The following is a 14,834-nucleotide window of genomic DNA, read 5'->3' on the forward strand; positions in this document are numbered from 1 at the left end:
TTTTGCATTAAACAGAAGTACATGACAACATTGCCTCCTCTGAATGCACCTTGAAGGCTGCATTGTCTAGGCCAGCCTTCCCCAACCAGATCCCCTCCAGATGTTGCTGGACTATAACTCCCACTGTCCCGGACCATTGGCCATGCTCCCAGGGGGTGATGGGAGTTGTAGTCCAAAAAACATCCAGAGGGCACCACCGCAGGGAAAGGCTGGCCCAGGAGATGGCCGAGAGGCGAATGCGGACCCAGGAGACTGCAGATCAGACTTAGACACAGTCTACTAGATATCAAGGATCATCAAGTGTGCCTGGCACTAGAAAGCACATATAGGGGTCACTACTCACACAGGGCACCATCTTGGACAGAAAGGCCAAACAAAACAGTCTCAATGAAAACAGCAGCAAGGAAAGTATAGAAATCTCATAGTACTCAGATGTATCCTGCTACGCTATACTCAGAGGAGACCTGCACTGAAGTTAACGGTTCGAAGTTAGTCATGGCCGTTAATTTCAGTGGGTCTGTCCTGAGTAAGACTGATGTTGGATACAACCCACTGAGCACATTAAAAACCAACAATTTCAACAATTCCTTCCACATTGATGAACGGGGCCAACACTTCACAATATGTCTCCTGGAAATTGCAAGACATTTTGAACTCTGTCTGCAGAGCCCAGTGACAGGAGTTATGCCTATGCCAGAAAGATTAATGTTCTCTCCTTCCCCCACCCCACCCCCCATATATTTTTGGTCTTACCATAATTATCCTTTCCAACATCTGGGCGATCTGACCTGCTGCTTCACTCAAGCCACGGCTTAGTTTCTCATTCTCTTCCAGGAGGGAGTGGTTTTTCTCCATCACAGACTGCAGGTTTTCTGAGGGTTCACCACTGGCAGTTAAAGAAGGAAGCATTTGTTAGTAATTGCTTCCCCCCCCACCCCGCATACTCAAAAATTCATCTCCTATTCTAGGAGAGAGAAAGAAGCTAGATTCCTGAAAGGATGAGTCACAGGTAAATACAAAAGGACAATACAGCATTTCCAGAAAAATTATCTCAGATATGAGTTAATGATAATTTAGTGATACCGGCAAAGATCTTTGTAAGTTGGAAGTATACTAGCAGTTTCCTCCATTATTCTCATAACTGCAAAATACCCCCTTCCCAGGAGTACACAGATGACAGGACTCCTGTGGGAGTCCACACCTTGCCACCTTGCCATTGGCAAGCACACCTTTTTATCTGGTTCTTCAGAGAGTGGGATTCCCCAGGCTGCCTACACAGTTGGAAAGAATAATCTCACTGCTTTCCGAGTATCTCCAAATCGAAGTAGGGCAATAAAGACAATTCTCTCACTCTTGTTCCCAGCCCAAAACTGGGAAGGAAGCTGTGACTGTCCTCACAATTGCATTGCGACTTGAAAACATTCCCAGTGCCTCTAAAAATCAGAACATCAACAGAGAAAGGCAGTCCTTTCCCAATCCTACTTGCTCAGAGAGGGGGCAGGCTCCTAGACATGCCCAAATTTGGGTTGGCTAAAGCAGTCCTTGTTGGTCAGTTCAAACCACGTATGACCTATACACGCACTCACCAACAGTCCTAGGCCATACATTTAAAGCACATGACTTCCCCCAAAGAATCCTGGGAACCATAGTTTACCCTGCACAGAGCTACAATTCCCTGCATCCTTAAACTGCAGTTCCCAGGATTCTTTGGGAGAAGCCATGTGGTTCAACTGTATGGTGTGTACGCAACCCTAGTCCAGTCCTTTTCATGTAGTTCAGGGGGTTAAGAATTGTGCGGGTTATCTACAAATGAGAGGGGGCCCTGCATGGAGAGTGGATAACCGAGCCACACCGAGAGGGCAGCATCAAGTGCAGATCAGCAAAAGGAAAGGGCCAACTAACAAGGAGCCATCGAAGAGGCGAGGCTTGCAGTGGCTCAAGGAGAGCAGCACAGGTGTGGGCTTTTCAGGCATGTTTTTAGAGAACAGGGCCTTGACAGAAAGCAAGATGTGAATGGGTAGGAGGCAGGCTAGAAGCAAGGGAAGAACCAAGAGGAGCTTGAGAAAAGCATCATCATCAGACCTAGATTTGTATCCAGAAGTCTGTTAATTAGACTTGTGGGTGTATGGAGGAGGAGGGACACACTCCACTGTCAAAATTCAACTGGTATTTATTATTTGTCCGTAGGAGTATTCAACACAAAACTGCCGTCCTATTTAGGACTCAGTTTGCCAACCCCATCAGTACAAGCCTCGAGAAGAAACAAAGCTTTAACAATCAGGTTTGCATTGGCGACTGCTTTGCAGAGAAAGCTCTGCATCAGTGCTTATAGTGGCCAGGTTTGCAACAATCAGGTTTATGGACAGAAAAAAAGGACAGAGGACTGTTTTTAGTACTGAAGAGCCAGAGTCACAGCTGTTGACGACCATCAGCCCTCACCCAATAGACACTGGAAGTGTCCCTCCATGAGCCTGCAGCAGTAAGACCTGCAGCTGTTGGACCTGGAAGAGAGGGGACAATGACGTTTTTAGCTCTGTCTCTTACCAACTTCTGCAATTCTAAGAAAATTCATCTTGCAGTTCTGTGGCAGCTCTTTCGCGTAAGTGTCAACACCTGCAATCAGATGCAGACTGAAGGCCCTGCACCTTCTGCTCACAGCCCAGCACAACCTTAGAAGCCATTCTTTCACCCCCTCCCCACAATCTAGCAGTCCACAGACAAGGCAACGTTTGATACCTGCAGCCTTAGCCGGCTGATTTCTGCTGCCTGAGGGTCAATATTCACTATTGGCTTGTTCTTTATCTTTCTGGCCCTATCAGCATAGCGAAGGGTATTCAAAGTCTCTTCAAGGTTGGAATCTGCTGGGCTCACGCAGGCAATCATCAGGGTGTGGCTATTGCCTCCTAAGGAATCTGAAGGACGCAACATAGAAGCGGGAACAACAGTTTAGGCTAAAAAAAAGCAACAGCTTTGGTTTAGTGTTCTGGTACATGAAAGAGAAGGTTTTCAGAGACACAAGATGGGCCTTTGCCTTCCACTTTTACCTTGCAAAAGTCGTGTTAACTTGGAGTCCCTATAAGGGACAAAATTGCCCTTTTTGGTTTCATCCCCAAGAGCACTGATGACATTCCCCAGACAGAGGAGTCCTTTGTTGATGTTGATCCCTGGGAGCACACACACAAAAGGGGGGGGGGAGCTCAGGTTAACACTTTTGGTTTTTTCACAAACAAGAAAACAAAAGCACAGAGTGAAGCATTCACTCCCTTGACAGCAGCAACACTGAAAGTTCACAAAAACATTTCGGGTAACACTGGGAGGACTATGTAGGCCACTGGTCTTAAATTTAGCTCTGAAGAGCTATTTTTCTTGGCTCGCTATGAATCAAAAACAAGAACTGTTCCCCTTTAAGGAACGGATTTCTAAAACACAAAAGAGCACCATCTTTAAAAACTCAACCATCAAGAGGACAAACCCATCATGCTCTCCGAAGCTTATCCCACTTACCTTCCCGAAGCCGATCGCCTTCTGCTTTCGTCTTCTTTTGCCTTTCAGAACCAGCAAGGTCTACAAGGTGTAGTTTGGAATGAAAACTGGTGTTCCTAAGCCATAAACAGCAGAGCTTCACTCACAGAACAGCGGATACAAAGGATGAGGCTATGTCGACAGTCTAGCCTTCCGCAACTGGCGTCCTCCAGATTTTTGGACAACAGCTCCTATCAGTCCTCACCAACACAGCTGTTGTGGCCCAAAGCATCTGGAGGGCACCAGCTTGGGGAAGGCCTCAATTGTCATTCAATGGGTAGCATTTCAAACACACAAAAAGACCTCCTGACAGCCAGTTATCAACTATCAAGGTCCCGTCCAAGGTGTTCTCCCCTAGCTCAGTCTAAAGGTGCTAAAGTGCACCCTCAAGACACGTACAGCAAACCCAAACCTTCCTTCAGTGGACTCTACCTGAAGCCCTTTTGAGCAAACAGGGAACTGAACGCCTTTGCTTACGCGTCACTCTTGCTTTTCTGCTCAATGGAGATGGTGAAGATGGCATGAGAGCGCGACGACTGGGTGTTCATGGCCGTGGCAGCCACAGTTCGGGAGTTGTTCCCCTGTTCCAGGCACAGGGTGGTCCCTTGGGTGGAATCCACCACGTGCTCTGTTAGCCCTACAATCTGTGTCAAGAGAAGGGGTGGGAAGAAGTTTGGGTTTTGTTTTTTATTTCCGTTGAGACTCACCCTTCATGTACCTCTTTTAAAAAGCTTAAATTTTGTCCACGTCTGTGGCGCTTCTCTGCATGTATGCAATCAGGGCCGTCCAGATAAATCATGGAGCTCAGCTAGCCTGTGTCCAAGGTCCAGCCACTCTTTCCTAGCTTTATAGAAGTGATACTCCACACTAGTCATCCTCTGACTAAAGGAGTCTGTTGTAGTCATTCATAGGCTGGCTTTCAAGACACAGACAGAAGGGAGTCTAGTCTACGTTGTCCTTTCAACATGCCCAGCGCTGTAGGGAGCAGAAGGAGAGACCCTTTCTCTTTTGGGAAAAGAGCAAGTTGGCTAAGAGGAAAGCAAGTCAGCTTGCCAGTCTGACTTCTGAAGGAAGGGTTGTAGCTCAGTGGCAGAGCATCTGTTTGGCATGCAGAATGTTCAGTCCCCAGAGGCATCTCCAGATAGGGTGGGAAGTGTCCCCTGCCGGAAACCTTGGAGAGCCACTGCCAGTCAGTGTGGACAGTAGTGAGCAAGATGGACTAACGGTCTAACACGGGAGAAGGCAGCTTCCGAGGTTCCAGTCAACCTTTGGGGGCCAAATGTCAGGGCACACTGCTTTTTAAAAAAATGTTAAATGGCTATTTTAATCAGAATTCTGCCCTGCATGAATCCTCAAACAAGATAGTTTGGAGATAGCAAGTCTGGCAAAGAACAAAGCAGGATCGATGTGACACTGCTGTGACAGGTTGCACTCTGTTCCCTAAAAGCAACAAACCCTGGCAGGGATCCCACCTTAATGCCTTCCTTGGGGTCTTCACGGATGCTGATTTGCGCTGTCCGCTCTTTGGCCGGTGCCAAGAGGTCTAAGATGTCTTCATTGTAAATCTGAAGGTTAGAGGGTTGTAGATTAGAAAAGAAGCTTAGCTCTCAAAATCTAAATAAAAGCAGCAGTATAATAGAAATGGTAACACAAGGCTAGCCGAGGTATTAAAAAAACAAACATAAAATGAAATGTGCAAGTTAATGCATTACTTAAGCCCCCTTGAGCAGAGTGGGATTTATGTCTATGTTAACAGGCATAGAATCAGTTTGTAAGCTTGTTCCAATCAATTGCCAGAGATTTTGACATTCCTCCCCTAACCCCCCTGGAAGTCGTGGCTTTGCAAGGGTGCTTGGGAATAGGGATGTTGAGAGCTCCACTGCAGTCTTCAGGGAGGAGGAGAAACTTTAACAGTTCAACACTGCAACCCAAGCAGTTTATTAGCCCAAAGCAGAAGACTCGCAAGCACTTTTTCAGCAACACACTATGCTGAAAGAAAGTCATTACTGGAGGCATAGCGGTTAGGGCGGCAAAAAAGTCATATTTTGCTGCCACCATTAGATCATCTCTTTGCCGCCCAGCGGAGCTTTTTAGGGTGGTACGAGGGCTTTTACATTCTGGCCCTCCTGATACTAAGGAAACATCGGAAGCTCGCTGCAACGAATTTGTGGAGCACTTCCAGGATAAGATTGCTTGCATCCGTCGGGACTTAGACTCTGCTGTTATGACAGATGACTCCATTGAAGTGTCCAGAGCGCGGTCTTGTCCTTCATTGTTGGATGAGTTTCAGTTGGTGCAGCTCGAGGAAGTGGACAAGGTGCTTGGAATGGTGCGGGCGACCACGTCTGCCCTTGATCCTTGCCCATCTTGGCCGGTGAAGGCCAGCAGGGCTGTAACCACCGGCTGGGCCAAAGAGGTGATAAACACCTCCTTGAGAGAGGGAGTAGTCCCTGGTAGTCTCAAGGAGGCAGTAGTGAGACCTCTTCTAAAGAAACCTTCTTTGGACCCAGATATTTTGAACAACTATAGACCGGTGGCGAATGTCCCTTTTTTGGGCAAGGTCCTGGAGCGGGTGGTCGCCGGCCAGCTCCAGGCGCTCTTGGATGAAACCGATTATCTGGATCCATTTCAATCCAGTTTTAGGCCTGGTTTTGGCACTGAAACAGCTTTGGTCGCCCTGTATGATGACCTTTGTCGGGAGAGGGACAGGGGGAGTGTGACCCTGTTGATTCTCCTTGATCTCTCAGCGGCGTTTGATACCATCGACCATGGTATCCTTCTGGGGAGGCTCGCGGAGTTGGGAGTTGGGGGCACTGCTTGGCAGTGGCTCTGCTCCTACTTAGCGGATCGTCGCCAGAAGGTAGTGCTTGGGGAACATTGCTCGACACCCTGGACTCTCCATTGTGGAGTCCCTCAGGGGTCGGTCTTGTCCCCCATGCTCTTTAACATCTACATGCGGTCATCAGGAGTTTTGGAGTGCGTTGCCATCAGTACGCTGATGAACCGCAACTCTACTTCTCCTTTTCACCTTCTTCAGGTGAGGCTGTTGATGTGCTGAACCGTTGCCTGACTGCGATAATGGACTGGATGAGAGCTAATAAACTGAAACTTAATCCAGACAAGACTGAGACACTGTCGGTGAGCTCTTTACCTGCCCAGATGGTGGATGTTCATCCTGTTCTAGATGGGGTTACACTCCCCTTGAAGGAACAGGTTCGTAGCTTGGGGGTCCTTTTTGACCCTTCCTTGTCGCTTGAGGCTCAAGTGGCCTCGGTGGCACGGAATGCGTTTTACCATCTTCGCTTAGTAGCCCAACTACGCCCCTATCTGGACAGTGACGATCTCGCCTCAGTTGTTCACGCTCTGGTAACCTCTAGACTGGACTACTGTAATGCGCTCTACTTGGGCTGCCCTTGAAGACCGTTCGGAAACTTCAGCTAGTGCAAAATGCGGCAGCCAGGTTGTTAACGAGGACCCGCTGGTCTGCGCATATAACACCTGTCCTGGCCCGCCTGCACTGGCTGCCTATTTGTTTCCGAGCCAGATTCAAGGTGCTGGTTTTGACCTATAAAGCCTTACACGGTGTGGGACCACAATACCTTGTGGAACGCCTCTCCCGCTATGAACCAGAGAGCTATTGCTAGTCGGGCGGTATATAAATTTAATAAATAAATAAATAAATAAACCTACCCGTTCACTTCGTTCAATATCCAAGGCCCTCCTCCGGGTACCAACTCATCAGGATGCCCGGAGGATTGTTATTAGATCTAGGGCCTTTTCTGTGGTGGCCCCCGAACTGTGGAACAGCCTACCTGAGGAGATACGCCTGGCGCCTACGGTACTTTCTTTTAGGCGCCAGGTTAAGACCTGGCTATACTCCCAGGCATTTTAATGTTCAATGTGTTTCATTTAATTTTTTTTCCGTTTAACTTGTTGCTGATTTTATTGTAATTTTATTGTAATATTGTATTTTAATCTTGTTTTGTTCACCGCCCAGAGAGCTATTCGCTATGGGCGGTTTAAAAATGAAATAAATAAATAAATAAATAAATTCAAGAGGCAGCTGGACAGCCACCTCTTGGGGATGCTTTAAGTTGGATTCCTGCACGGAGCAGGGGGTTGGACCTGATGGCCTTACAGACCCCTTCCAACTCTACTCTATGTTTCTAAAGCAAGGAAGCTAAACTTTTTTCAAAAGGCAGTCCCAAAGGTAGAGTTGGCCCACCAATCAACGGACCAGTCAAACATTATGCAACTTGAAGAATTCATTGTGGATTAAGGCTATCAATGGCTACTCATCATTATGGCTAGATACTTCTTCACAGCATGATGCCTCTGAATACCAGACACTGGGAACAACAGCAAGAGAGGGCTATTGTCCTAAGGTCCTGCCTGTGAGCTTTCCAGAAGCATCAGAATGGCCACTGAGGGAAACAGGATGCTGGACTAGACAGGCCTCTGGTCCTATGCTCTGAACTGGCCTGCTGCCTACTTAGCATAATTTAGCCTCTAGGAACTGACTTTGTTATTATTATTAAGTAATCGTATGAAATTGAAGCATTTTTAAAAGTGTAGGCTGACCCTGGTGTTCCAGGATTAAAGCCAAACAGGAAAACCGATCAATGAATCACTGAGGTAAAAAAACCTTACTTAACATTATAATTCATCACAGTTTCTTAAAAAAACCCTTTAATTGCATTGGGTGACAGCCAACTAAGTCATACCCAGAGCAAACCTGGTGCAATCAGTGGACTTAAGTTTAACAGTTTTAACTAGTTTGTTTTGGTGATGAGCATAAAGATTAAACCTGTTGTCAATTAAAGTATTTTTGTTGTTCTGATAAAGTTAATGATTTGAAATGCTTGACCCATCAGATCTTTTTTGACTGGTCACATGCCCATCCCTACCCAGAGGCATCTGATCCCAGCCTCAGCCAAGCTTCGTGCAATTGGGGTGCTACAGAAGCAGATTGCTGGCCTAGCACAGCAACAGCTCTTAAACTATGGAAATATTGAAAGCATAAACGGTTTTTACCTCCAAATAAGAGACCTTCAGGGAAAACTGCCACTCTACCCTCTTTTTCATTTCTTGGAAGAGAAACTTTATCACTCGGGGAATGATTCCTACAGTAGGATCATTTTCTTTGTCAGCTGTGTAGGCTCCTCCCATGGAATATGTTTTCCCGGATCCAGTCTGCCCATAGGCTAAAACAGTCGTATTATACCCTATGGAAATAAGACCACAAAAACAAGTGAGGGCCATTTTGTACAAGGACAAGGGCTCCTTAACAGTCTTCTATCTAAGAGCAAGGACAATATGGAGAAAGCTGAATATACTGTACCTCACTCCCAAGGCAACAAGTTATCTAATCAATCTGCATATTCCCAACAGAGCTCCAGTGGCCAGAGTGGTTTAACTGTCAGCTGCTCTGATTGAAGTTCTGTGAGGGGAACAGGGCGTCCCCTAACAACTCTCAGCACCCTTCACTAACTACACTTCCCAGGATTCTTTGGGGGAAGCCATGTCTGGTGTAGAAGTGGCCAGGGACAGCTTTGGTTTAAATTTGGGTGGGAGACTACATGTTCCAGTAAGGGAAGAATGCCACTTCCAAGAATAGAGTTAATCTCAAGCACAGCATGCACGTCCTCTTAAAACACAGCAAACGTTGTATGGCACATGTCAACTTAGCCTTCCAGATGCCACCCTCCTACTGAAGATACTCCCAACACGTTCTGTCTCATCCAGCTCTCACCTCTGAAAATGCCCCTTATAAGGGGAGCAACGCAGGTATTGAACACCTCCTCTTGCTCAGTAGATGGGTCGAAAACATAATCATACGTGAATGGTTTGTCGTTGCCTAGAACTACCTGCGAGGAAGGAGAAGAAGCCAGCTCTTCAGGGTTGAGGACTGGTGTCACTGAGAGCAGTGCAAGTTTGCCCCATCTCTCCAAGTCTAGCAATGATCATTATTATGATCATTAATTTACTAATCACCTTCTGCTATTGTCTCAAGGTGATGTACAATAAAAACAGCAACAAAAAAAAAGTTAAACACATAGAAGGTGGCAGATAAATTTAAAATAAAACAAAATCAACACCGGGGCAGAAGCCCAATCATCCATCCAGGAAAGCCCGCCAGGACAAAAATGTTTTCAGTTGTTTCCGGAGCAGGTTAAAACAACCCACCCCCCCCAAACTCTCCAGATGCAAATTTTTCCTCACCTGCTGTTCACCAGGGACAAAAGACAAGCACATCTGGCAGCCCTCAGCAAGTTCTTTAGGGACAAGCGGGCGGCACCTCAGGGCCACCTGCACAGGGATTACCCTGTCCTCTTCTTTTGACATTTTGTGCCGTTATCTTCCTAAAAGAAATCAGAAAGTCACAAAAAATTACCACAGTGGAAAATACCACGTGTTGCCTTTGGTGGTAGCTAACAGCTTCTAAACCCAACAGCGCATTATTTGTTTAGGATTAATCCTTTATAGACCACTCACAATACAGTAATACCTCAGTTAATGAAGAACATGCGTTCCTGGACATCACTTCTTTAACAGAACCTTGGGTACCAGAGACAGGAACAACATGGAAAGACTAGGGATAGGTTCCTACACCACAAACAAGGAGAGCAGCTCAACATATTTCAGCAAACTTTTTATTCAAAACTAACAATAGGCATGTCTGAAACGAAACAACCAGGTCAGGTCAGCCTTGCATACAGACCTCCTGAAGGCTCCTTCCAAAATGCATCCAGGGATGCCTGCCTGCCTTGCCTCTTTTCTTCCATCATGTAGCATCGTACTACGGCAACCTAAAGCTTTGAACACAGTTCTCCTCTCCATACACTCAAGCAGACAGGCAAGGGGCAGCCACCACCCCGTGCTTGGGCTCTCTCTCTCTGTGCCATCCTCCCCCACACTCGAGCAGACATGTCTGCAGCAAACAGTGCTTCCAGAGCACCTGAAGCAGTCTCCTGCGGAGGCTCCTGCGCCACCTGGCAAGGAGCATCATTCCAGCCACGTGTGAGGGAGCTGCCTGCAGCAGCCGCAATCCAGTAATAATAATAATAATTTAATTTATGTGTCGCCTATCTGGCCAATGGCCACTCTAGGCGACGTACATTTCGGTTACAATAAAATACATCATAATAATACAATACAACGATAAAAACTATACACAATGACAGTTCAGAGTAATAGGCAATTTGTCAAAGAGATTAACCCTCCCCGGAAGTCCCGAAGGCCTGTCTGAAAAGCCAGGTCTTCAAGGCCTGGCGGAATACATTCAGGGAAGGGGCGTGCCGAAGATCATACGGGAGGGAGTTCCAGAGAGTGGGGGCCGCCACTGAGAAGGCCCTCTCTCTAGTCCCCACCAACCTAGCTGTTTTAATTGGCGGGACTGAGAGAAGGCCCTGCGTGGCTGATCTTGTCGGGCGGCATAATTGGTGGCGTTGAAGGCGCTCCATCAGATAAACTGGGCCGAAACCGTGTAGGGATTTAAAGGTTAATACCAACACCTTGAATTGGGCCCGGAAAACAACTGGGAGCCAGTGCAGGTCGAACAGCAATGGGGTGATATGCTCCCGGCGGCGACAGTTTTTAAGTAGTCGAGCCGCTGCATTTTGTATAAGTTGTAATTTCCGGACCGTTTTCAAGGGTAGCCCCACGTAGAGCGCATTACAGTAATCCAAACGAGAGGTGACCAGGGCATGTACCACCAGTGGGAGCTGATGAACAGGAAGGTATGGTTGCAGTCTACGTATGAGGTGTAATTGATACCAAGCTACCCGACTCACCGCCGAAATCTGAGCCTCCATGGACAGCCTGGAGTCAAGTACAACCCCAAGGCTGCGGACCTGGTCCTTCAGGGGTAAACTCACCCCACTGAACTTCAGGTCAACATCTCCCAACCTTCCTCTGTCCCCCACGAGTAGCACCTCGGTCTTAACGGGATTCAGCTTCAACCTGTTCCTTCCCATCCATCCACTCACGGATTCCAGGCACTTGGACATGGTCTCCACAGCCAACTCTGGTGAGGATTTAAACGAGAGATAGAGCTGAGTGTCATCCGCATATTGGTGACACTGCAGCCCAAATCTCCTAATGATTGTCCCCAGCGGCTTCATATAGATATTAAATAGCATGGGAGAGAGGATATAGCCCTGTGGCACACCACAATTGAGAGGCCAAGGGTCTGAAACCTCTTCCCCCAATGCTACCTGTTGATACCTACCGGAGAGAAAGGAACGGAACCACCGTAATACAGTGCCTCCTATTCCCAACCCCTCCAGGCGATGTAAAAGGATACTGTGGTCAACAGTATCAAAAGCCGCTGAGAGATCGAGGAGGACAAGAAAGGTGAATTCTCCCCTATCTAATGCCCTCCTCATATCATCCACCAGAGCGACCAAGGCTGTTTCAGTACCATGTCCAGTCCTGAAACCCGATTGGTATGGATCCAAATAATCCATTTCATCCAAGTGTGTCGACAGCTGATTAGCCACTACTCGCTCAATGACCTTGCCCAAGAATGGTAAGTAGACAACAAGCAACATTTTGACTATGTCAGAGTGCGTGTCCCCTTGCACCCCCCAAAAAATGACTTTGTTAAAAGGAGCTTCGTTCCTGGAGGATTGGTTAACTGAGGTATTACTGTATATATATATATATGTGTGTATATCAATCAAAGTGGTTTACAATAAAAGAGCTAAAACTCTAAAACATGCACAAAAACAGAATACATACATACAAATAATTGTGGCTAAAAAGAAGAAATAGCCAAAATAGGGGAAGGGTGGGAGTAAATAAAATGCTCAAGAATTGAATATCTTTTGTTTTTAAGATGTTTTAAAGTGCTTTTAGTGATTTTGTCTGCCACCCTGGACTCCTTCTGGGAGGAAGGGCGGGATACAAATAAATAAATTAAATTAAAATTAAATTAAATATATTGAGCAGTTCAATCCAGAAATTAACAGCTAAGAAATGCCCAGCTAAAAAGATATGTTTTCAGTAAGTGTCTAAAACACACTTTGGATAGCACCTGCTAGATGACAATTTAACTGTCCACAAGGAGGCCAATACCAGTCAGGAACAGATCTAGAGAACACCTCTGGCCTGACAAGTGCCCCCCACCCTCCGAAATCTCAGTAATGTCAACATGTTTTTCATTAGGGTCTATGTCTTACTGATTTTTTAAAATTGTCCAATAAGCCACCCCGAACAATATTGCCGAGGGGACACACACACACGAAATGAACCAAATTTAGGAGCAAATCATTGAGCTCAGCAGGCCTGACCCATGAATAAATTGGTTGTTTGTTGCTTTAATACAAACTGTTGCTTATATAATACATGGACTGATAAATGCAGATGCAAGGGTTATTGTTATTCAGTATTGGTAGCAGCAGCAACCGCAATGTACACAATTAACAGCCTACAAAATCAAAGTGAACAAGAGCTTTGAGACCCAATGTGTGGCAGTGGACAGTGTCAGAATGGGAGATCATGATCTCCCATTCTGACACTATCCATTGCCATGAAACTTTTTGGGTGTTCTTGGCAGCTGGTCACAACCAGCCACTCTAAGCCTACCTCACAGGATTGTTGTGATGGCAAAAGAGTTCAAATCCCCAATGTAACCCTCAGGGTAGGCCTCAGGTGCAAGTCACCATCTCTCAGCCTACAGCCTACCTCACAGGATAAAAGTTCAAATCCCCACTCCAGCACAGAACCACACTAGGTGGACCGGGGATGGGAGGGAAGCAGTCACCATCTCTCAGCCTAAGCCTCCCTCACAGGGTTGTTGTGACAGCAAAAGAACTCAAACCCCCACTCCTGCCCTGAAGCTCACTAGATGAACCTTGTGTGTGAGGGAGGGGATGTCAGTCACCATCTCTCAGCCTAAACCTCCCTCACAGGGTTGTTGTGATGGTAAAAATTCAAATCCCCACTGTCACCCTAAGGGTAGGCCTTGGGTGTCTGTAACCACCTCTCACCCTAAGCCTCCCTCACACGGCTGTTGTGTCAACAAAATCATATAAGACCCCCACTCCTGCCCTGAAGCTCACTGGAAAATCCTTGTCTGCGATCGAGTGAGTGAGTGAATGTAAGTGTGGCGGGCGGGGAGGAGGAGAGGATGTCAGTCACGACCTCCCCGCATAAGCCTACCTCACAGGGTTGCCATGAGAATGACAGAGTGGAGGGTGGGAGGAAGGACAGGACAGAATATGAATAGGAAAAAGAACAATGGGAAAGAAGTAGCAATAACAATAATAATACCACCTTTAGGATTTTGACTAAAGTTTCTGGTCCCACAACAAAGGAATAAAAATAGTGGCGGCGTAAAGCCAGCCTCCCTTCCCCCATTCACAACCCCCTCCCCTCCCCTCCCCTCCCTCCCCCCGTTAAACTCACCCTGCCCCCTCCGCCGCCCCACCGACCGTTACTCTCTCAGCGTCATCCGCCACTGACCCATCCACCGATCTGGCTCTCGCGGCCTCTTTTTTTCCTTCCCTCTTGCGGCTTTATCCACCTCCCTGCCCTGCCGGCCAATCGCCTCGTCCCGCGGCTGAAGCTGGGGGAAGGGAGCCGCCGCCGCTCCTTTCCCACCTTACGACATTCAAATTCGGCGCGCCAATCCAGACAACGCCAACGGAGGAGGAGGAGGAAGATGGAGATGCAGAGGACACGTGGAGAATGACGTCAGGACGCTCCTTGGCATCACCCTAAAGAGATATAAGGGTAGAAGAAGGCTAGGACTGGAGAGTGCAGCAGTGAGAGAACTAGAAAAGGTCCTCAAATGCAAAGATGTATCACTGAACACTGAAGTCAGGATCGTTCAGACCATGGTATTCCCCATCTCTATGTATGGATGTGAAAGCTGGACAGTGAAAAAGGCGGATAAGAGAAAAATCAACTCATTTGAAATGTGCTGGAGGAGAGCTTTGCGCATACCATGGACTGCAAAAAAGACAAATAATTGGGTGTTAGAACCAATTAAATCAGAACTGTCACTAGAAGCTAAAATGATGAAACTGAGGTTATCATACTTTGGACACATCATGAGAAGAAATGATTCACTAGAAAAGACAATAATGCTGGGTGTCAAAGAATTGTCCCTCTGGGGTCCTTGTCCTTAGCTCCCCAAGGGGGATTCTTTGCTGCCGAGAACAGTCCCAACTCCTCTGGGTCTCTGCTAAACATGTTTAGAAATATCTTTTAAAAAAAAGTTTTAAAAGTATCTTAAAAAGCAATTCCAACAGATGCAGTCTGGAATAAGGTCTCTACTTAAAAGCCTTTTTGGAAGAGGAAGCTCT

General features: G+C 46.9%; 1 protein-coding gene across 3 annotated transcripts in view; it reads right to left on the bottom strand.

Moving 5' to 3' along the window:
- The window catches only part of LOC133366546 (chromosome-associated kinesin KIF4-like), a 36,911-nt gene extending 22,695 nt beyond the window's left edge, over window positions 1-14,216 (bottom strand). Inside the window, exons 1-11 of one of the 3 annotated variants that reach the window (XM_061589772.1) lie at window positions 13,990-14,216; window positions 9,745-9,884; window positions 9,275-9,389; window positions 8,557-8,747; window positions 4,995-5,087; window positions 4,000-4,166; window positions 3,505-3,599; window positions 3,045-3,164; window positions 2,737-2,912; window positions 2,440-2,501; window positions 754-886 (exon numbers count right to left, since the gene is read on the bottom strand). In XM_061589772.1, the coding sequence (XP_061445756.1) occupies window positions 754-886; window positions 2,440-2,501; window positions 2,737-2,912; window positions 3,045-3,164; window positions 3,505-3,599; window positions 4,000-4,166; window positions 4,995-5,087; window positions 8,557-8,747; window positions 9,275-9,389; window positions 9,745-9,867 (1,275 nt within the window). In that variant the 5' untranslated portion in view covers window positions 9,868-9,884; window positions 13,990-14,216. Of the gene's footprint in view, window positions 1-753; window positions 887-2,439; window positions 2,502-2,736; window positions 2,913-3,044; window positions 3,165-3,504; window positions 3,600-3,999; window positions 4,167-4,994; window positions 5,088-8,556; window positions 8,748-9,274; window positions 9,390-9,744; window positions 9,885-13,932 lie in introns of all 3 variants that reach the window. The other 2 variants (XM_061589773.1, XM_061589771.1) reach the window with 2 other exon arrangements.
- Window positions 14,217-14,834: the final 618 nt, after the last annotated feature.

Source organism: Rhineura floridana, chromosome 11 (genome assembly GCF_030035675.1).
Source record: "Rhineura floridana isolate rRhiFlo1 chromosome 11, rRhiFlo1.hap2, whole genome shotgun sequence".
Lineage (NCBI taxonomy): Eukaryota > Metazoa > Chordata > Lepidosauria > Squamata > Rhineuridae > Rhineura > Rhineura floridana.